General features: G+C 36.2%; 7 protein-coding genes across 12 annotated transcripts; all 7 read right to left on the minus strand.

Annotated features, from left to right (window-relative positions):
- Nucleotides 1-159: 159 nt before the first annotated feature.
- On the minus strand, nucleotides 160-1979 carry LOC17890491 (pentatricopeptide repeat-containing protein At2g36730). Its single transcript, XM_006295335.2, has one exon. The coding sequence runs from the start codon at nucleotides 1892-1894 to the stop codon at nucleotides 377-379; it is 1518 nt and encodes a 505-aa protein (XP_006295397.1). The 5' UTR covers nucleotides 1895-1979; the 3' UTR covers nucleotides 160-376.
- Nucleotides 1980-2031: 52 nt separating this feature from the next.
- On the minus strand, nucleotides 2032-5134 carry LOC17887733 (SWR1 complex subunit 2). 6 transcript variants are annotated; one of them, XM_006294415.2, is made up of 13 exons: nucleotides 5025-5134; nucleotides 4729-4818; nucleotides 4561-4630; nucleotides 4298-4369; nucleotides 4152-4195; nucleotides 3783-4056; nucleotides 3603-3678; nucleotides 3413-3532; nucleotides 3251-3319; nucleotides 3115-3157; nucleotides 2829-2894; nucleotides 2442-2658; nucleotides 2032-2349 (listed from the first exon to the last, which is right to left on the minus strand). In XM_006294415.2, the coding sequence occupies exons 2-12, from the start codon at nucleotides 4794-4796 to the stop codon at nucleotides 2466-2468; spliced, it is 1095 nt and encodes a 364-aa protein (XP_006294477.1). In that variant the 5' UTR covers nucleotides 4797-4818; nucleotides 5025-5134; the 3' UTR covers nucleotides 2032-2349; nucleotides 2442-2465. The 6 variants fall into 6 exon arrangements, with proteins under 6 accessions (XP_006294477.1, XP_023640649.1, XP_023640645.1 ...); XM_023784881.1 differs by having other exon boundaries at nucleotides 4729-4804; nucleotides 5025-5127; XM_023784877.1 differs by having other exon boundaries at nucleotides 4729-4833; nucleotides 5025-5124.
- A 724-nt stretch (nucleotides 5135-5858) lies between these two features.
- Nucleotides 5859-7498, minus strand: LOC17889199 (UDP-glycosyltransferase 73C1). The gene has a single exon (XM_006296304.2). The coding sequence runs from the start codon at nucleotides 7436-7438 to the stop codon at nucleotides 5951-5953; it is 1488 nt and encodes a 495-aa protein (XP_006296366.1). The 5' UTR covers nucleotides 7439-7498; the 3' UTR covers nucleotides 5859-5950.
- Nucleotides 7499-10201: 2703 nt separating this feature from the next.
- LOC17889446 (UDP-glycosyltransferase 73C4) lies at nucleotides 10202-11692 on the minus strand. Its single transcript, XM_006295579.1, has one exon. It carries the CDS (start codon nucleotides 11690-11692, stop codon nucleotides 10202-10204), a length of 1491 nt encoding a protein of 496 aa, XP_006295641.1.
- Nucleotides 11693-12251: 559 nt separating this feature from the next.
- LOC17890047 (UDP-glycosyltransferase 73C4) lies at nucleotides 12252-13769 on the minus strand. The gene has a single exon (XM_006293466.2). The coding sequence runs from the start codon at nucleotides 13767-13769 to the stop codon at nucleotides 12276-12278; it is 1494 nt and encodes a 497-aa protein (XP_006293528.1). The 3' UTR covers nucleotides 12252-12275.
- A 1785-nt stretch (nucleotides 13770-15554) lies between these two features.
- LOC17888779 (UDP-glycosyltransferase 73C3) lies at nucleotides 15555-17173 on the minus strand. Its single transcript, XM_006294005.2, has one exon. It carries the CDS (start codon nucleotides 17171-17173, stop codon nucleotides 15668-15670), a length of 1506 nt encoding a protein of 501 aa, XP_006294067.1. The 3' UTR covers nucleotides 15555-15667.
- A 1098-nt stretch (nucleotides 17174-18271) lies between these two features.
- Nucleotides 18272-20014, minus strand: LOC17887690 (UDP-glycosyltransferase 73C6). The gene has a single exon (XM_006294021.2). It carries the CDS (start codon nucleotides 19932-19934, stop codon nucleotides 18447-18449), a length of 1488 nt encoding a protein of 495 aa, XP_006294083.1. The 5' UTR covers nucleotides 19935-20014; the 3' UTR covers nucleotides 18272-18446.
- Between the last annotated feature and the right edge of the window lie 2408 nt (nucleotides 20015-22422).

Genomic DNA, 22422 nt, shown 5'->3' on the forward strand with positions numbered 1-22422 from the left:
GAGTAGCGATCATGAGAACTAGTGCACTAAATTGAATATAAGATATTGTATAGACATTCAAATTAAGAAGTCAACAACGTCGTTGTAAATTAAAAATCAAGTGTATAATCGAAACCACAAACACAGATGAAAAGAGAGTGAGAGACAAGAGGTGAACAATACAAACAAGAAGAAGTGAAACTATGAACCAACACAATTTGAACAGATAGAACTCTCAAAGGGAAGACGATACACACATCTTCTTCATCTTCAATCTCACATCGAGGAAATACCAAAGGTCTTAAATTGTAAAATAAAAAAATATTAACAAGAGAATCTATTTCTGTAGTTACTCTCTTTTTTTTTTACTCAAAAACTAGAAGAGACGTTACGACGATTATTGATTCAGATCACTAGACACCAAATGATTGTCATATGTCAAGTGAAACTTGAACAAATCTAATAGCTTATAGATGGATACATACTCAGAACGAGGATCATACCCAGAGAAAAATCTATGAACTGACCCTCCTAGCTCTAGACAACTCTCTCCAGCGATCTTCTTCATCTTAGTTTCCTTCATTACCCTCCTCACTTCTGCTGCTTCATCCCACATCCTCGCTTCCGCAAACCTATTCGCCAAAATCACCAAATTCCCACTCCTCTTTGGCTCTAACTCAATCAATCTCTTCTTTACTTTCTCTCCAATTCCCTTATCATCGTTATCGTGGTGGATACTACACGCAGATAGTAGAGTCCTCCAAACAACCGCATCAGGCTCCAAAGGTATTTTCTTTATGAAGTTATAGGCCTCGTTTAGTCGACCAGCACGTCCCAGTATATCGACCATTGCCCCATAATGAATCATCATTGGTTTGATCTTGTGTGTTTTCTCCATTTCGTGGAAGTATTTGTACCCGTCCTCCACCAATCCCGTGTGGCTACAAGCGCATAAAACACCGAGAAATGTCACGTAGTTTGGTCTAACAGATGATTCTTTCATCATCTTCGAGAAAAGTTGAAGTGCTTCTTCTGCAAATCCATATTGTGCTAATCCTACAATCATGGCGCTCCAAGTCCAAACATTTTTGTCAGCCATTCTCTCAAAAACAAACCTAGCATACCCTAACCCACCAGATTTTGCATACATGTCGACAAGTGCAGTACCAAGTCTACAGTTTAACTCTAACTCTCTTACCATCACCTGTGAATGTACCAATTTTCCCAAGCTCAAGTTACCAGCACACGCAGAGAGCAAAACCACCATGGTCGTCTCATCGGGACAGAAATGCAAACCGATCATCTCCAGAAAACACTGAATCGCCGAATTGAACTTACCATTTTCAACGAGAGCAGTCATGATCGAGTTCCAAGAAACAAAATTTCTCTCAGTCATTTCGTCGAACACCTTCCTGGCGTCAGAAGTTTTCTTACAAGAACCATACAGATGGATAAGATTGTTCCCAACATAGACATCAGAATCAAACCCATGCTTCAAAACCTCAACTTGGATCTGTCTCCCTGCAGTGAGACCTAAAAATGAAGCGCAAGCCTTGAGAAGGAAAGGAAAAGTGAGCTTATTAGGATTGATTCGTCGTCTCTTCATCTCAGAGTAAACCCATATCGATTCTACAGGAGAATCACTCGAAGAATAGCCTCGGCTAAGCATATTCCAAGTGGAAGGAGTCGAATCAGAAGAGTGAAGCAGAAGGGTTCGTGCAAAAGTAAGGTCCTTGGCGTGAGACAGTGAAGATACCCGTACAAGCTCGCTGATAATAAAGCTGTTATTTTGGAGAGCGGAGACATGGACTTGGCCATGGATCTGTAGAAGATGTTTAAATGAGGAGCAAAGCTTGAGTAAGATAAGGCATTGGTGTTTCTTGGTTTTGAAGCTTGAATCGGAACTACGAATCATACTTACGTCCTTTATGCCATTGGAGCTCTGAGTCTGTAATCGCAGTTAAGTTCCAATTTTTCAAATCAGTGATGTATTTATACCTTTGGAGTTTGGTTCAACGGAACCGAAGTAACATCTAATGTTCATTCGGTTCGGTTTAATGTGAAATTAATATTACCTGAACCAAAAACATCATATTTCGTGTCACAACAATAAGTTCAGGTAAGGCGATAGAATTACATGGATTTACAAGGTCAACAAAATATGGAAAAACTACACTTTCTCTCTGATTCTGTAATGATGTCGTTAGGTTCTGGTTGGGTTACTACAGTGTTGTTTCCAATTCAAGCTCTGATCAAGAAAGCATCCTCCATGAATGTTCATCTCGCTTCTAATCTCTGAGAACCAAAACCATTCGATGATTTTATACACACACTGGTTGTGGGAAGTTCCAATCATGTGAGCTGCGGATTCTACAAACATGATTACGAGTTTACGACTGTGAGTTCATGGTCATGTTTCAAGGAATTTAAGGAAACAAAGGCTTTTGTTTTAATATACTAACCAAACCAGGAAGAGGTGGTTATTGTTAATCTGAATCTTCACTTTCTTCTTCAGACTCGAAAGTAAGGAAGCGAGCAGAGTTTCTGAGAGTAAATGATTTGTTTAGCTTCGGGATCTTTGTTCTCTTTTGTTTTGTTGTAAAACCTTTCGCCACAAGTGTATCAAACAAATCTCCCATCTCCATTTTCTTTCTCAAACCATCATGTTCATCCATGAACCTTCAGAAAAGCATAAACATAAGCAAAAACATATTAGATTCTAACCCTAAAGTTAAAAGAGTCTGTTTCCATCAATAACATCACTTTGTTTTGATCCGTTTAAGAAAACAACAAATGCATACTTTTTTAAGTGAAAAAAAAAAATGCAGCAATTTTGAATGAAATAACACCTTTCACGTATTGCTTTGAAAGCGTCTCTAGTTGCATACGGAAGTCCAGTTTTCGGATCCCGGTACCTGTAACAGCAATATATAGCAATCAAGAACTAGTTTCAGAATTGCAGAGAAAGATCCTAAAGTTGCTTGGGTTGATAACAAAGATAATCATATCATTTTGACAAGTAGTTAACCAAGAAACCAATAACATTTTTGATAAACCTAAATAGAATCTACTCGTGCTCATTCCACAAGATCTTGTTCTTCCAATAACAAAGTAGAATAATAGGGAAACTCTTACTTGGCAGGTAATCCCGTAATCACACATACAGCTTTTTCTGGGTCTGGCAAAAAGATTAAACAAGCCAAAATAAAGAAGTGATCAAGAACAAATCTATTGTTCATCTCCAAACACAATTCAGAACCAAATTACTTACAGGGAACACACTTCGTCGACAACTCTGAACTGAACGACGCACCATTACAGAATTCTAAATAGTTGCATCCTGCAAGTAAAGTTAGAAGTTTAAACAAATATAGTTCTTACTTTTCTAGAAAGATCCGATTAAATTGGAAAATTATTTTGCTGGAGAGCTGACCATCCTTTGAAAGATACCGAATCTGAGGACCCTTGTAGACTGCTTTATGCACAATCGCTTTCTTTTTCACTTCTTCTTCCCTTGCCAAGACACGTTCTAAATTCCTCAAGTTCATGATTTCTGCAAAAAAACTTACTTTAGCAATTTGAGTTTATGATAGTAAACGGATGCAGCATCATAAAATCCAAACCTGTTTGAGCAGCTTCCAGCAGCATTTCTTCTTGGGTCATCCGTTTTTCCTCCCCTACTTTTTTTCTTTGTATTGGCTGAAAAACACAATAACAAATTCAACATGGCAAAACTTGGAAGAAAAAAAAAGATCAAAGTGTAGCCATTAATGCAAATAGCTAGGGTTAAATTCTGAGGAAACCTTTGCTGTTGCTTGTATAGCAGCACGCAATGCATCTCTTTCTGCTTGCCGTACAACCACTGAAGTCCGTGTTGATTTCCTAATGACCTTCTCACCTTCCATATCTTCTTGTGCTTCATTCTCTTCATTTTCGTCTTGTTCCTTGTTTCCCAGTTCTTCACCTGGCTTCTCATCTCCAGGAATATCTTCTAGTTTCGAAATTACCTTTGTCTTCTTCTTCTTTTTCTTCGGAGCAGTTTTCCCAGGGTAAATTAGCCGCTTCTTTGGCAGATCCCTGCAACAGTGTGTACAATTGTAACAAAACTAAAACAAAATTTTACATAATAGCCATCATATAATGAGCTTAGAAAAATGTCAAACGATTCAAACCTCAATTCTTTTTCATTTACTGCTACTGCTTCAGGCTCGGGCTCCTATTCCCAAACAAAAGGCAAGTAAAAGAAGCTTTAAGAAATGGAACTTGAGCAACAGCTTGATGAATAAGTACTGAATATACAAGCAACATGTGAAAATACATCGTCATTGAAGTCGCTGTCAAATTCATCAGCAACTTCACCTTCTGCTTCATACTCATCATCATGTTCTTCCTGCAGATAGCAAAGATATAGAGATATGAAATTGACAACATACATACATACTAAAATTTCTGCAATAGTATCTGATCACCTGCTTATCTATAAATCTGATTGTTCCATTATATATAATAACATCTACAATTAGAGCTCATTCCCATCTCTTTAAGAGAGTAGTATATGATATACATAACAACAAAACAAACCTCTTTAAGTGCTTCTTGATTCCAAAACTGCTCATCTTCTTCTACTTCGTCATCAAGCAACTTGGTCATCCTGCAAACAAGAAAAATAAAGAACAGAAATTTCAAAAACACAAACTCAGGGTGAAACACATTCATCAATCAGAAGCTATAGCTCGAAGTGCTTCTTACCGTTTACCCCGTGTTGCTCGGGTTGTACGGTCCAAGAACACCACTGGCTCCTCTTTATCGCTTTCCATTGATACCTCTGCAAGTTTCACTCTTTTAACGAAACAACTACACAAAATTAACAACTCAGTATAGTAATAAACCCAACATTAACGTTTTTCACGAAATTTCGATGATATCAAAATCTCGAGGAGCAGAAAAAACCAAAAGTGAAGAGTGAGCACAGAGAGATCTAAGTATAGCCCATGAAAGCAAGAGTGAGAAGTAAATTGTTTGATGAATCTTACAATCTCAGCTACCTTGAGAAGATTAGGTTGAAGGAGTTTATTTCGACGAGCACGTCCTCGCCGGCGACCGCCGCACTGCTTCCTCTGTGTTTTTGTTGTTTTTTTTTCACTCTTTTGATTCACTTTTCCACGTGGCAGTGGTTCGTAAACAGTTATTGGACTTGAATATATATATCATTGGGCCTTGTAAGTTAAGGCAATTTGAAAGCCCATATTGTAATATTTGTAAGCAGAAGATTACAAGAAGCGAACACAAGGGTCCCAAAATATGCAACTCATGAACATGTCTCTCATCCGACATGTTCATATATCCGTTGAAATAAATGTGTAAACGAAAGTGGAATAGAAAATTTTATGAGGCCTGGTTAGAAAAATCCATCCCGGAACGGAACAATCCGAAATTTATCATCTTTTTAGTCTTTAAGATATAAACATCGTGAACACATGTTGTCACTTGTCAAGATCGAGGGGAAAGAGTTGTTGATAAGACTTCAACAAGTTAACAAACAACAAGTGTCGTTAAAGTTATACTAAACTCTTAGACTTATGAAGCCGCTAGAAGCAATATCGAAGTTGAAATCCTCCTCTTGCAGGACCACTAGGAGCTAGTAGGTTTCTTACACTCATCTACAACTAAAAGAATATTAGATATTATGCGTTTCTTATACTTCATTGTACATAAGTTCTTTTTTTTTTTTTTAATGTCTTTTTAATCGGTTACGTATTGACATAACTTTGATAGACGTTGATTACTCAATCTTAACTATGTACCAAGTAACTAACTTTGAATAACGGGCTGTTAGTATGATCTATGATTATTAGATTCGAAAATATAGACAAAGCTAATTATAAAATAGAAATGTTATCAATTTTTCTTTAGAAAAGATGTAATCAAGAACTAACGTTACATTTTTGGATAAAACCAAGAAACGATACAATCAGTTATTGGATTGTGCTAGTTGCATTATGTCTTGTAGCAATAATGTGATGTTGGAATGAGAAGAGCCTCCTTCATCCACAGCCTTGTGAGCTAATTCTCCAAGCTCTTTCACTCTTTTTCTTCTCTCCTTTGCATCAATACTATCACCCATTAATTCTTCCACTGCTCTCTTCACTCCTTCTTTATCCACCAATACTCCTATATTCTCCTCGTCTCCCCATCTCATGGCATCTTCAACCCCAACTCTCACGCCGCCTTTTAGTACTTGCACCGCCAGTTTCTCGTTGCAGAACTGGTCTCCAAACAGTGGCCAAGTGAGCAATGGAACGCCTGAAGTGATTCCTTCAAGAGTTGAGTTCCATCCACAATGTGTCAAGAATCCTCCAACGGCAGGGTGTGAAAGGATAAGCATTTGAGGCGACCATCCTCTTATGACAAGGCCTCTCTCTTTGGTTCTTTCCTTAAAACTGCTCTCAGTGATCCAGTCAAGTAACTTGTTATACTTCTCCCAACCTCTTATGACCCAAATGAATGGTCTTCCGGATTCCTCAAGGCCTAACCCGAGCTCTTTGAGCTGAGACAGAGGAAGATTGCATATACTTCCAAGGCAAACATATAGCACCGAGCCTTCATCTTTAGAATCAAGCCATTTAATACACTCGTCTTGATCAATGGCCGCCTTGTTTCCCCTCTCAGCTTTGTCTTCTCCTACCTTGTTGCACAAGGAAACCGGCCCGATGCTCCATACCTTACCCGCTTTAGCTTTCTTGTAGTCTCTAACGTATGCTGGCTCAAGCTCTTCAATCGTGTTAACAATCACACCATACGAAGTGTTTTCCCCTTCCGTCATTCTGTCAAGGAACTCTTTCCAATCTCCAGTAGGTAAGAGCATTGGAAGCTGAGATTTTGTGAACTCAGCTCTGTCAGGGAAATTTGGAATGGGGAAGTACTCCTTTTCAGATTCTATAGTTTCCAAGAGCTCGTGGTTTTGGTGCATAATGTGCATACAAAGAAGATTGAAGCAACACATGCCATGAAAGATGATTTTTGGTATACCAAGGTTCTTGGCAACTCTATTTGTGTAAGGCAAACACATGTCAGCAATTATGCAGCTTGGCCTAGGTTGGATCTCTTTCAAGAGCTTCTCGACCGGTTCCTCGAGCATATTTGTTGTTTGAAAGAAGGTTAATGAAGCCCCCAACGAATCGATCAAGTCCAAATTCTCATGTCCTTCCGATGAACCGGATTCTTGAGATGGAAGCTTTATCTGCACAAGATTGATGGGCAAGCCGGACTGGATGGCCCGGCTAAGAACGTTCTTGAATCGGGCTGCGTTGTGAGGCGTTGTGACTATAGTTATAGTCACCCCGCGCTGAGCCAAGAGCCTTGCAATATCGACCATGGGAATCATGTGACCTTGAGCCATAAAAGGAAAGAGAACAAAGTGAAGAGGAGTACGAAATTGGTGGCTAGTTTCGGATGCCATGACGAACTCTCTACGTTATTTTTGTTTTTGTTTTGCTTTTGCTTTTGACTCTGATTTGTGTGTGTTGTTTCTCTATGTAATACATATATATTTATATTCATCAACTTTTGCCCAAAGAAAAAAAATATATATATATATATTCATCGACTCAGGCAAAAAGGAAAAAAAAAGCTGTGGAGGTCAAGGAGATAATTAAAAAGTGATATCACAAAAGCAAAAGCAAATTGGCTTATTCGTTAGAGTTACAGAACAACAAGTGGTTCACACTTCACCAGAACCGCAGTACTGAGAACATATATCGTGGCGGGTACTCAATTGTTCTTTTTGTATTCATAATTTCATATAAGCCCAAAAAATGTAAGAGAAAATATCTTTAGAGAACTACGTCGAAATTATTAAGAGTTCACAACCGCAAAAAAATGAAGTATTGAGAAGAATTTAGAAAATCAAACACGTACGTTTTCTCTTCTTTTTAATTATAACATATGGACAATGAATCTGAAAGAATTAAAAAAGTCCCAATTATGACCTTGAAGAAGTCTTTTCAATAAATCAAAGTGTTTGTATTATAGTATTTGTATTATAGTAACCAGGATGTTTGTTACTCCTTAGATTATAATCCAAACCTCCCATTGTTTATGTTTTTTTTTGTTTTTTTTGTTTTGGTTTTTATGAGTTATATAGATCAAAAAGCTAATTTAAACGTTTTTTAATATCTAAACTTCTTTTACCTCAAAAATATAAAGTATTTGACAAATCTTGTTTAAAAATTTTGGAACTTTTACTCTTATTTTTTTTTAACTCATGAACAAAGTGCTTACTAGTTCTTCGTGGATCGACGACCTATTTCCCCCCGATAACTATCACATCGTATCATAACACCACAGAACTTTGATCTCGTCCTTAAACCACCCGAATCAAAAGTTCTATTGCTATTTCCACCCGAATCGAAAGTTCTATTCCTATTTCTCCAATTGCGTGGGTTTACATGGTTTTCGAACCAAACCCGATACAAAACCAATGAAACATGGTTTATAACAAATTTAAAACCTGATTCATTTTTAACCCGACCCGAGACCAACTCACCTTGACTCAAGAACCCTAAATTTCAAAAAAACCCAGAATCAAAATCCCCAAATTGATTTTGGTGTATTTTTAACAAATGTTGATTCAACAAAAGCTTAGAGAATTAGTTCCAACTTTTAACAAATGTTGTTTCAATGGAAAATGTTGCATGAAGAGAGAAGCCATTACCCATATGCACTAGTAGCTGCACAAACAAGAGAACCACTGTCCAACAACACATTCACACATTCAACGGAGTCGCTCCTTTATCATCTCTTTCTCATCCAAGGAGTTTGATTGAAAACTGATCAAGAATTCAAGAAAAGGATAAGAGACAGTTAGCATGTCCATAATATGTTCAAAACCCAAATCCCAAACTTGATTTTAAAAAAAACATACATTAGCTCCAACTTCAGTGAGCCTTCTTCACACAAGAGATCCTTTCATACATCGCAGCCAACATTAATGGAGTCTAAAAGAATCAAATCAAGAACAAAAAAAAAATCAAAACGTGCTTATGACGATTCAACAAATCTGGATTCGTAAATCGTTCCAAAAGCAAAGACAAAATCTGCAAATCAAAGTAGAAAATGCATCAGTAACATCGAATCAAACAAGAATCATCTTCAACCCCAAGTTTAACACCACGAATCTGAAACGATTTTGGGTTCTTAGGTTAATTTTTCTAACCAGGTTGGTTTAGTTCTCTAATTGGGTTGAATAAGGTTTAATCCGGTTAATTGATTCGTCTTTTGGTTCATCCAAACAGTAACCCGATTTTTAACCGTGTAAAACCCAGATTTTTGGAAAATTAGATGAGAACTATGATAATCGGGGAGAAATAAGAATAGAACTTTTGATTCGGGTGGAAATAGCAATAAAACTTTTGATTCGGGTGGTTTGAAGACGAGGTCAAAGTTCTGTGGTGTTATGATACGATGTGATAGTTATCAGGGGAAATAGGTCGTCGATCCGTTATTCGTACATAAAAATATTGTCTGTGCAAGAAGCGGGATGAGATGGAGTGTATTGACATCATATGGTTCAGAACTAAACTAGTTGTCACCATTTGAATGAAGAAGTTGAAAAATTGATTCAACTCATTCAACTAAACCAAACTTATTGAGCAATACATGTAACGGCTATATATTGGTCTTTTCGTAGTTTCTTATGAACAATCACACAAACCCAAATTGACTTCTTCGTTATAAAACACAATATGGTTCACAGAGATTATTAGTATATATATATACGGCGGCCAAGAATTCACAGCCGCAAAATTCAACTTGAATAAGAGAAGCAATATACCTAGTTTTTTTCTTTTTTGAATGAATGACTGAATGTTAAATCAAAATACATAGTTACATACCTATATAGCGGAATATATATATAGTTTAGCAATTTGGGGGGGGGGGGGGGTAGGTTTGATGAAGTTTACTGTATTAAAGATTTATGAATATTAAGGAGAGATTTAAGACGTACCGCTGCTACAGTTTATGTTATTTTTAAGATTATAATTTTCAAACTTAAAAAAAATTAAAATTAAAATTGAAACTTAAGGGAAGTAAAGGTGCAGTTTTAAAAAATTTACATGACAAGCAAATCTAGACAGCATACATCGGAAATCATCATCTAGTGCATAAGCTTCTTCTCTTTTGTTCATAATTATCATAATATTACCAAACAATGATGTAATATTCAGTTCTTGGATTTCACTTGCTGCATTATGTCTTGTAAGAAGAATGTGATATTAGAATGAGAAGAGCCTCCTTCATCCACAGCCTTGTGAGCTAATTCTCCAAGCTCTTTGGCTCTTCTTCTTCTATCTTTTGCATCATCACTCTCACCCATTAACTCTTCAACTGCCTTCCTCACTCCTTCTTTATCCACCAACACTCCTATCTTCTCCTCTTCTCCCCATTCCATAGGCTGCTCAACACTAACTTTTACTCCGGCTTTAAGTACCTCCACGACCAATTTCTCGTTGCCGAATTGATCTGCAAAGAGCGGCCATGTAAGCAATGGTAGACCAGCGGTTATCCCCTCTAGAGTTGAGTTCCATCCGCAGTGTGTTAAGAATCCTCCAATGGAAGGATGTGAAAGGATAACCATTTGAGGAGACCATCCTTTGATGAGAATGCCTCTATCTTTGATTCTTTCCTCGAAACCGCTCTGTGTTATCCACTCAACTATTTCGTTGTACTTCTGCCAGCTTCTTATGACCCAAATAAAATGTCTTTGGGATTCCTCGAGGCCTAGCCCGAGCTCCTTGAGCTGAGCCAGAGGAAGGTTGCAGATACTTCCTAGGCAAACATAGAGAACTGAACCTTCTTCTTTAGAATCAAGCCATTTAAGATACTCACCTTGGTCAATGGTCGCCTTGTTTCCCCTCTCTGCTTTGTCTGTTCCTGTCTTGTTACACAAGGAAACGGGTCCAATGGACCATACTTTTCCAGCCCTTGCCTCTTTGTAGTCTTTGACATAAGCAGGCTCCAACTCCTGAAATGTGTTGACGATCACACCATATGATTTGTTATCAGCATCTACCAAGTCGTCCATGAAATCTTTCCAATCTCCGTCAGCATCTGTTACGAGATGAACTTGAAATTCCTTAAATTCAATTCTATCAGGGAAATAAGGGATGAGGAAATACTCTTTGTCTGACTTTATAGTGTCAAAGATCTCGCGGTTTCTGCGTAGAAGTAGCATACACAGAAGATGAAAACATGACATGCCATGGAAAACGATCTTTGGTATCTTGAACTTGTTGGCGACTTTGCTTGTATAAGGGAGACACATATCAGAAATCAGACAGTTTGGTCTTGGTTCCATCTCTTCCATCAGCTTCATGACCGGTTCTTCAAGCATGTTAACCGCTTTAAGGAATTGTAACATTGACCCCATCGATTCAAGCAAATCTACATTCTCTTGCCCTTCTCGCAAACCAGCTTCTTGATATGGAAACTTCACATGCACTATGTTGATGGGCAAGCCAGACTCGATGGCACGGCCTAGGACATTCTTGAACCTCGCTGCGTTGTGAGGCGTCGTGACAATTGTTATGGTCACACCGCGCTGAGCCAAAAGCCTTGCGATATCAACCATGGGAATCATATGGCCTTGAGCCATGAATGGGAAGAGAACAAAGTGAAGTTGAGAATTTGAGTGGTGACTAGTTTCAGAAGCCATGTTTGCTCCAGATTTTTAGTTCGTTTGGATTATGATTTTGTGTGAAACTGTGATCATATAAATAGATTCAAACATATTGTGAATAGAACACCAGAAACAATGAACATTTGACCAAAATGATATAATAGATTTCCTAAGTATTGAGACCAAAAAAAGGAAGGTAATCTCATGAAGAAAAAAATATATTAATATACAGCTAGCAGTATCTTATCATAAATTATCAAAAATGGAATGATATATTCAGCAGTTTTGTTAATAAATCAAAATATAATAAATAAATAAATCTAAAATGTAGCAAGCAAAAACAGTCTTGTATACTTAATTTTAATCATCATTTTTTTAATAATGAAAACTTAAATATTATATTTGTCATCTATATTGGTTGATGATTCTTATGTACGAAGTAAATTATTGGTCGCATCGCTTTAGAGTATAGATCGTCCGCAGCTAGCTACTGAGATCAGTATTTGTGTAATCTTTGACATAATCCGGCAGCTAGCTTGCACTTTCAAAATTACTCGATAAAACATTAATCTTGACATTTATAACGAATCAAACCTCTTAAAACGTAGAATTATATTTATTAAAATATTCCAACAGATTGTACTTGACGTATGTCTTGTAAGAACAATGTGATGTTAGAATGAGAAGAGCCTCCTTCTTCCACAGCCTTGTGAGCTAATTCTCCAAGCTCTTGAACTCTTGTTCTTCTATCTTTTGCACCATCACTCTCGCCCATTAATTCTTCCACTGCCTTCTTCACCCCTTCTTTATCCACCAAAACTCCTATTTTCTCCTCTTCTCCCCATCTCATGACCTCTTCAACCCCAGCACTTACACCCACTTTTAGCACCTGCACGACCTGTTTCTGGTTGCAGAATTGGTCTCCAAACAGCGGCCATGTGAGCAGTGGAACGCCAGAGGTGATTCCTTCGAGAGTCGAGTTCCATCCACAGTGTGTCAAGAATCCCCCAACACAAGGATGAGAGAGGATAAGGACTTGAGGTGCCCACCCTCTAATGATAAGGCCTCTCTCTCTGATTCTTTCTTCAAAACCGCTCTCCATCATCCACTCAGATAGTTCATTATACTTTTCCCAACCTCTTATGACCCAAATGAAAGGTCTTTGGGTTTCCTCAAGGCCTAGACCCAGCTCCTTGAGTTGAGCCAGAGGAAGATTACAAATACTTCCTAGGCAGACATAGAGCACTGAACTTTCTTTTTTAGAATCAAGCCATTTAAGACACTCTTCTTGATAAATGGCAGCCTTGTTTCCCCTTTCAGCTTTGTCAGACACTGCCTTGTTACACAAAGAAACGGGTCCGATGGACCATACTTTTCCAGCCCTAGCCTCTTTGTAGTCTTTGACATAAGCAGGCTCCAACTCTTCAAATGTGTTAACTATCACACCATATGATGTGTATTCTGCTTCTACCATTTCGTCCAAGAACTCTTTCCAATCTCCACTTGCATTTGTATCCACTGTAATTTGAGGCTTTGTAAATTCAACTCTATCAGGAAAACTAGGAACCCGGAAATACTCTTTTTCCGACTTTAAATTCTTTAAGATATCGAGGTTTTGGCGTAAAACATGCACACACAAAAGACAAAAGCAACCTATGCCGTGGAAAACAATTTTTGGTATATTGAACTTCTTGGCGATTTTGCTTGTATACGGCAAGAGCAAATCAGAAATTATACAGCTAGGTCTAGAGTTCATCTCTTCCATGAGCTTCATAACCGGATCTTCGAGCATGTTAACCGCTTTAAAGAAAGGTACCATCAACCCCATCGAGTCAAGCGAATCTATATTCTCTTTTCCTTCTGGCAAACCAAATTCTTGATATGGAAACTTCACATGCACTATGTTGATGGGCAAGCCAGACTCGATGGCACGGCTCAAGACATTGTCAAACCTCCCTGAATTATAACGCGTCGTGACAATAGTTACGGTTGCACCATGCTGAGCCAAGACCCTAGCAATATCGACCATAGGAATCATGTGACCCTGAGCCATGAAAGGGAAAAGAACAAAGTGAAGAGGAGGATGAACTTGGTGGGTTTTCTCGGAAGCCATATCGGAAGTCTCAAGTTTTGTGTTTTTCTTGGATTGTGGGCTAGTTTGATCGTGAGTTTATATAAGACGGACAAGAAAAGTTGGGGTCCAAAAAAGACTTCACCAAGATGACGTAATACTAGAGTTGTTGTACACGAACAGTAGATGTCAACTCGTGGAAATCAAAATTAGAAGATGACAACTCGTGGCCAATACTTTCTTCTGTTGTCCTTTTGTGACCATTTTACGTCTTCTAGTGTCTTTTCTTTACCGGAAAAGCTTTACAAAGACACGAATTCAAACGTGAAGTCTTCGTTAGCTATCAAAGTCTATCGCTTAAAAAGCACAAACTTTAAGACACACTACCAAAATCGAATTTGTATTTGAAAACATATATCACTAACTAAAATAAATTTCTATTTAACATTTTAAAGTTCAGTTCAATCCCTACTATAGTAAAAGAGAAGTACACAAGGGATTTGGGTCGGTTTTTTTAAAGAATTCCGGGTTAAATTTTCAATCGGATACTTGCCATTATTGCACTAAGAAAAAGACAGCTTATTTTAAGGAATTATGGTAAAATTTACCTAAAATAGATCTCAATCTTTAGAAAAATATTTAAATATGTAAATTATACCACAATCTTGTGATTTTATTGTTAATCGATTCAAAATTTTATTAAATATCATAACTATAAAATCTTAATAGTTACGATTTAGTTATTTAAATATAGAATATGAATTTTTGAAATATGTAAAATTTTAAATAGAATATGCATGATTCAAATAATAAAATTACATATTCGTTAAAAATAGGGTGGTGTATAAAAAATCTAAGTGTGAACATTTATTTACCTAAATATATGAAGATTTTAAAAATATATATATAACCAAAAAAGAGATTGCTATATAAAAAGTAAAAAAAAAACGTATTTACTATTTTAAAATTAAGTGTATATATAGCAAAATCTAACACCATTTTAAAGATGACAAAAAAACTCTGCTTTACCGACTATATAACACCATTTTAACGCCATTTTAATATAGTTTCTAAATTATTTTTCGAATTTATAAGGAAAAACATTAATACATAAATGTAACCATAGATCCTAATTATTAAAAAAATCCATATACTAATTAATCAATTTTTATTCAACTCTAGGTTATTTTAATACACTTTGCCAAAAATTTGACACCAAATAAACAAAATAATAACAAATACTATATAACACGTTAAATAAAAACCCAAAATCATTCCCCCGCGCTATAGCGCGGATCCGATAATAAACCTATATTAATAATAGCTCGATAACTCTCCGCCACCCTATAGCGCGGGTTCGATAACAAAATTCTGATACACAAAATAACAAAAACCGACACTTTTCATCCGCGCTGTAGCGCGGGTCCGGATCTAGTTTTGTATACATAACAGTAGGAGAAGATAAATCCACAGCCGCCAAATTAGACACTTGAGTCTTTTCTAAACCACTCTATGACTCATAAACTTTTTTTTTTCCATTTTTTTTTTTGTGAAAGACCATATTTCTCATATACATCATACATGCATGCACTCATTTCCTATCATAGTGCATATTCCATTTTAGTAATATAAGAGGAAATACAACATTTATTAGTAAGATATATTTAATACTCTTCATGAATTTATGTACGACAAAAGCAACAAATAAGAAGGGAGATAAAGATTACGATAAGTTTTATTCTTTGTTTACGATAATTAGGCGCAGCCTTACATTTAGATATGTCTATACGAACTTTAAGCAAACTTTTTGGTAGTTAAAGATATCACTGAGTTGTCTTCTGCTGATTCATTCATCCCCGTGTCTCACCACGGCTACGATACAAATTTCTCCAATATATAAAACAAAACAAAAAACTATTTACTGTTTCAATTTCTTTAAACTAATTACGTATGCCTAATTCTTGAAATTGTGCTAGTTGCATTATGTCTTGTAGTAAGAATGTGATGTTAGAATGAGAAGAGCCTCCTTCTTCCACAGCCTTGTGAGCTAATACTCCAAGCTCTTTTACTCTTTTTCTTCTCTCTTTTGCATCATCACTCTCGCCCATTAGTTCTTCCACTGCCTTCTTGACTCCTTCTTTATCCACCAAAACTCCTATTTTCTCCTCTTCTCCCGATTTCATAGGCATCTCAACCCCGGCTCTTACACCGGCTTTTAGTACCTGCACGACCAACTTCTCGTTGCAGAATTGGTCTCCAAACAGCGGCCATGTGAGCAACGGTAGACCAGCAGTTATCCCCTCAAGAGTCGAGTTCCATCCGCAGTGCGTTAAGAACCCTCCAACGGAATGATGTGAAAGGATAAGGACTTGAGGAGACCACCCTTTAATAATAAGTCCTCTCTCTTTAATTCTTTCTTCAAAACCGCTCTGTGTTATCCACTCAACTATTTCGTTATACTTTTCCCAACTTCTTATGACCCAAATGAAAGGTCTTCCGGATTCCTCAAGGCCTAGCCCTAGCTCCTTGAGCTGACACAGAGGAAGATTGCAGATACTTCCAAGGCAAGCATATAGCACAGAACCTTCTTCTTTAGATTCAAGCCATTTAAGACACTCATCTTGATCAATGTCCGCCCTGTTTCCCCTCTCTGCTTTGTCTTCTCCTACCTTGTTGCACAAGGAAACGGGTCCAATGGACCATACTTTCCCGGCCATTGCCTCTTTGTAGTCTTTGACATAAGCAGGCTCCAACTCATCAAATGTGTTGACTACCACACCGTATGATGAGTATTCTGCTTTTACCATTTCATCCAAGAACTCTTTCCAATCCCCACTAGCATTTGCTTTCACAGGAAGTTGAGGAGTTGTAAATTCGACTCTACCAGGAAAATTAGGAACCAAGAAATACTCTTTATCCGACTTTACATTCTTCAAGCTGTCGAGGTTTTGGCGTAGAACATGCATACACAAAAGACAAAAGCAACCCATGCCGTGGAAAACTAGTTTTGGTATATTAAACTTATCTGCGATTTTGCTTGTATAAGGCAAACACCAATCAGAAATTAGACAGCTTGGTCTAGGTCTCATATCTTCCATGACCTTCATGACCGGCTCTTCGAGCATATTAGCCGCTTTTATGAAAGGTACCGTAAGCCCCATCGAGTCAAGCGAATCTAAATTCTCTTTTCCTTCTGGAAAACCAGCTTCTAGATATGGAAACTTGACATGAACTATGTTGATAGGCAAGCCAGACTCGATTGCACGGCTTAGGACATTCTTAAACCTTGCTGCGTTGTGAGGCGTCGTGAAAATTGTTATGGTCACACCGCGCTGAGCCAAGAGCCTTGATATATCAATCATAGGAATCATGTGGCCCGGAGCCATGAACGGGAAGAGAACAAAATGAAGAGAAGGATGAACTTGGTGGGCTTCTTCGGAGGCCATAACGTTCCAACAAAATGTCGAATACTTAAGTTTTGTGTTTTAATTTCTTGGACTGTGTGACTTGTGTGTGTGTGATTGTGTGATTTTGATGAGGTTATATAAGATGGATAAGACTTTAACAACATGATGCCGTAGAATATATAAGACACATAAAGCTAATTAATGAGATAATAATTGAAAAATTGCTATGAGATCAGAAGAGGATACTTCGTGGCCTAAAGTTCCTCCACTCGTCTTTTGGGACCATTTTGCGTCGTCTAGTGTCTCTTTTTTACTGGAAAGGCTTACAGAGATATTTTATTCAGAACTGAAGTAAAAGGGGACTTGATCCGCAAGCTAGACGCAAAATCAAATTAAATTTGGACTCTCATGAGTTAGCTGCACATGCAAAACAAGTCTCAAAAGACTAACACAAGAAGACTTATCATCTCTCACTCTGTTTCAAATTTTCAAAGTTTTATTCAATTCTTATAAATGGCACTAAAAGATAATAACTCCCAACCGCTAAATCGTACTTGACTCTTTCCATGACAACTATATCTATGGGTCACAATGTTTCCTGCACATGTATAACGTGTGGCTTATAGTTATAACTTATAGCCATTTTTTTTGTAATAGCCGTTATTTATATATATCTTCAATTCAAGTGAATATTATCTTAATACTTAAAATTAAAAGTGTGAATAATTTTAGTTGTCTAAAGGTCGAATCAACTATTAATAGTATCCATCTATAATATCCATCTATATATGTTTATTAGATTTCCTAATCAAAAAAATCATGTTCAAACTTTAATATATGTAAAAAAATTCAGAAAGCTGATAGAGATCGATTGTTCCTGAAATAGGCCTTGATTCTTGAATACTAAAGAAAACCTATTCCAAAGATGGATATTCAGATTTTTTTTTTTATGAATTATTTTACATGATAGATAAATTTATCTTTTACTTGATTTGAATTATATTTATGTTTATCATTCATTGTAACCCGTTCATATATTGTAATTTAAACCCATGCCTGTTGGAGAGAAACCTCAAAATTCCTTAAATTTAGATACGTCTATAAACGAACTTTAAGCAAACAATTTAAAATTTAAATATGTCTCAAAAATGTTAAAAGTTAATGAGTTATCACTAACTTTTCTTCTGCTGATTCGTACGAGTGTATAAACTTAACTTATGCATCAAATAGAATTTCTCAAAAAAAAAAAAAAAAAATATATATATATATATATATATATATATATATACACACATTTCAATGACGCATATAATCAATTATTGGATTGTGCTAGTTGCATTATGTCTTGTAGCAAGAATGTGATATTAGCATGAGAAGACCCTCCTTCAATTACAGCCTTGTGAGCTAATTTTCCAAGTTCGTTGGCTCTCCTTCTTCTATCTTTTGCTTCATTACTATCACTCATTAACTCTTCAACTGCCTTCTTCACTCCTTCTTTATCCACCAACACTCCTATCTTCTCCTCTTGTCCCATTTTCATAGGCTTCTCAACCCCGGCTCTTACACCGGCTTTTAGTATCTGCACGACCAGCTTCTCGTTGCAGAATTGGTCTCCAAACAGCGGCCATGTGAGCAACGGTAGACCAGCAGTTATCCCCTCAAGAGTCGAGTTCCATCCGCAGTGCGTTAAGAACCCTCCAACGGAATGATGTGAAAGGATAAGGACTTGTGGAGACCATCCTTTGATGAGGAGTCCCCTGTCTTTGATTCTTTCTTCAAATCCGCTTTCCGAGAACCACTCAACTAATTCTTTGTACTTATCCCAACCTCTTATGACCCATATGAAAGGTCTTTGGGATTCCTCAAGGCCTAGCCCTAGCTCCTTGAGCTGAGACAGAGGAAGATTGCATATACTTCCAAGGCAAACGTAGAGCACAGAGCCCGATTCCTTAGAATCAAGCCATTTTAAGCACTCATCTTGATCAATGTCTGATTTCTTTCCCCTCTCAGCTTTATCTGCTCCTGCCTTATTGCACAAGGAAACAGGTCCAACGGTCCATGCTTTACCGGACCTTGCCTCTTTAAAGCCTTTGACATAATCTGGCTCGAGCTCTTGAAATGTGTTGACTATCACACCATAAGATTTCTTTTCCGTTTCTTCCCAATCGTCCAAGATCTCTTTCCAGTCTTCAGGAAGATATGTTTCCACAGGAACTTGAGGTCTTGTGAACTCGACTCTATCAGGAAACGAAGGAACAATGAAATACTCCTCATCAGACTTTAAATTCTCCAAGATCTCACGGTTCTTGCGTACAACGTGAATACACAGAAGGCAAAAGCAACCCATGCCATGGAAGAGGATCTTTGGTATATTGAACTTCTTGGCGATTTTGCTTGTATACGGCAAACACATATCGGAGATTAGACAACTTGGTCGAGGGCTCATTTCTTCTATGAGCTTCTGGACTGGTTCTTCGAGCAAGTTAATCGCTTTAAAGAACGGCATCATTTGCTCAAACGTGTCAAGAGAATCGATATTCTCTTGCCCTTCTGGCAAACCAGCTTCTTGATATGGAAACTTGACTTGCACTAGGTTGATGGGCAAGCCAGAATCAATGGCACGTGTTAGGACATTCTTGAACCTCCTTGCATTGAGAGGCGTCGTGACAATTGTTATTATCACACCGCGCTCGGCCAAGAGCCTAGCAATATCAACCATGGGAATCATGTGGCCTTGAGCCATCAAAGGGAAGAGAACAAAGTGAAGAGGATAAGGTTCACTGGTTGTTTCGGAAGCCATTTCAATGATCAGCCTTAATAAGAAATTCTCAAGTTTTGGTTTGGGTTTGGTTAATATATTTAGTGTGTATATATATATAGAATAAAGATGCGTGGAGAGCAAAGAAAAAAGTGAACAGAAGACGTAATAAATGACGTAAACAGATATTTACTTGCCAAACACCTCTTATTAAGTCCACATATTGTGTGCCGACAAAAAAAAAGAAAAAAAGTCCACATATTGTGCTTACTACAGGACATTCTTGGTCAATGCGTAGTTTTATCGTTTGTGACCATCCTACATCTTCTATTGACCCTCCTTCGCGGGAAAAGTTTCGAGACATATCTTTATAACGAGAAAGTAGATAATCCACAGACACAAAAACAACAACTTGATAGATCGCTGATAGCTACATCGGGTAGTAATCACTTAGCTTTCTGTATATATGGTTTATGAATTTAACAACTATGAAAATTGATCGAGGAAAAGCCTAAACTGGATCGGATGGTTGATGCCATGTAAGTATCAACTCTTTCTGACTATTGAACCAAGTGCTTTGAGAGATCCCTTACGAAGATTTCATAGTCAGCTCTAAAAATATAAACAACTTTAGAATACAACGCCGGTGGTCATTCCACAAAATAGATTTGGTACCTATCGTCAGAACCAAAAGCACGTGAATGATGCATAGAGTGTAGAATAATTTTATTATGTCCACGAGTGGAGAGCAAACTGCTTGAGCCTTGAGGGTTACCTATTTTGCGTCGTCTAGTGTCTCTTCTTTACTGGAAAAGCTTACAGAAATATTTTATTCAGAATTGAAGTAAAAGGGGACTTGATCCGCAAGACGCATAATCAAACCAAATTTGGACTCTTATGAGTTAGCTACACATGCTATGCAAGTCTCAAATTAAAAGACTAACAAAAGATGACATATGCATTACCAAAATCGAATTCTGTTTGAAACTTTCAAAGTTTCATTCCATTCTTATAAATGGCGCTAATAAGATGATAACTATACAACCGCCAACTCGTACTCGACTCTTTTTACATGACAACTACATATACGAGACGTGTTAACAAATTATGTCTCATGCACATGTAATTGATTAAGTGAACGTATGGGTTATATATATCTATCTTCAGTTTAACTGTATATTTCACACTTAATAATTTAAGTTTGATAAAGGTCAAATTAAAATCATTTCTATAAAAAAAAGGAAAGATTACAGTATAAGTAAATCTAAAAAGAAAACTATGTACGTCGCTCAGCGTCCAAGATCTAACAGTTTATAGTAAATCTATACTATTAAAACAGAAGGACAAGCTGTATCCAAACAGTCCCAAAAAAAATATTAAAAAATATGTAAATCCAAACCTATTGCCAAACAGAACTAAAGACAGCAAAAAAATAACTAAACCAAGAAAAAAAAAACTATCTATATTTATGGAAATTATATTTTGTTTCCATAAAAAGTGGACAATTAAATTCAAAACTTTACATGTAAACATATTTTTCAAATGTTTTAAAAACAATAACTTATATTTAATAAATTCTAATAAAACAAATCATCATAAATTTTAAAAAAATTGATATATGAAAAATAAAAAGAAAACTAAATGACTAATCAAATTCTACAATAGCATAAAATGTGGAGTCATAATAATCAGAATTGATTATATCATAAAAATATTTAAAATTATAAAATCTTAAAAAATCATTAACTATTTTTAAATAAACAATCTTCAACAAATCAATAATAATTTTTTTTTCTTTTACTAAAATCAACCTAATAAAAAATTTATATCACATAAAACCTTTTATTTTCACATAAAAATCTTCATATTGAAAAATAATCTCGCAAATAGAGCAAAAAAATAAAATAAATCTTTTTGAAATATATTGATTGAAATGAGGTATTTATGTATTTCTTTAAAAAAGAACAAATTAACAAAAATAAATTTAGACCAAAATTGAGTCTTAACATTTAAATAGATTTCCATAATAAACGTCTGTATTTAAATTCGAATAATAGTTATAGAAAAAAATTAATATTAGATCTTATTTTTAACAGCTTTGCATATGTAACTATTTCAACTAATTTAGAATAATAGATATTAAAACTTTTTAAATTGACTTTAAATGAAAATATCTAAATATATGTAAATTCTAATTTTGTGTATTTCATATATAATTTCTTATTATATATAACTACCATATATCAATGATTTTCTGAATTTTATAATTAACATATTATCAAATCTTCATGATTTCTTAAAAATATTTAAACAAGAAAATTGATCTAAATTCTAAAATGTAAATCTCTATTTTGGAACGATTATTTAAATTTTTTACGTAATGTTGTTTTAAACAAACATGTAAATGGTGTCATTTATAAAAAAAAAATGATTTTATCTTATAGGGAAAAAAAGAAAAAGGGGACGGATAATTTAAAAAATAAAACATAAATTATCTAAACTATTTCTCATCAAAAACAAGACGATAAAA

Source organism: Capsella rubella, unplaced genomic scaffold (genome assembly GCF_000375325.1).
Source record: "Capsella rubella cultivar Monte Gargano unplaced genomic scaffold, Caprub1_0 scaffold_4, whole genome shotgun sequence".
Taxonomy (NCBI): Eukaryota; Viridiplantae; Streptophyta; class Magnoliopsida; order Brassicales; family Brassicaceae; genus Capsella; species Capsella rubella.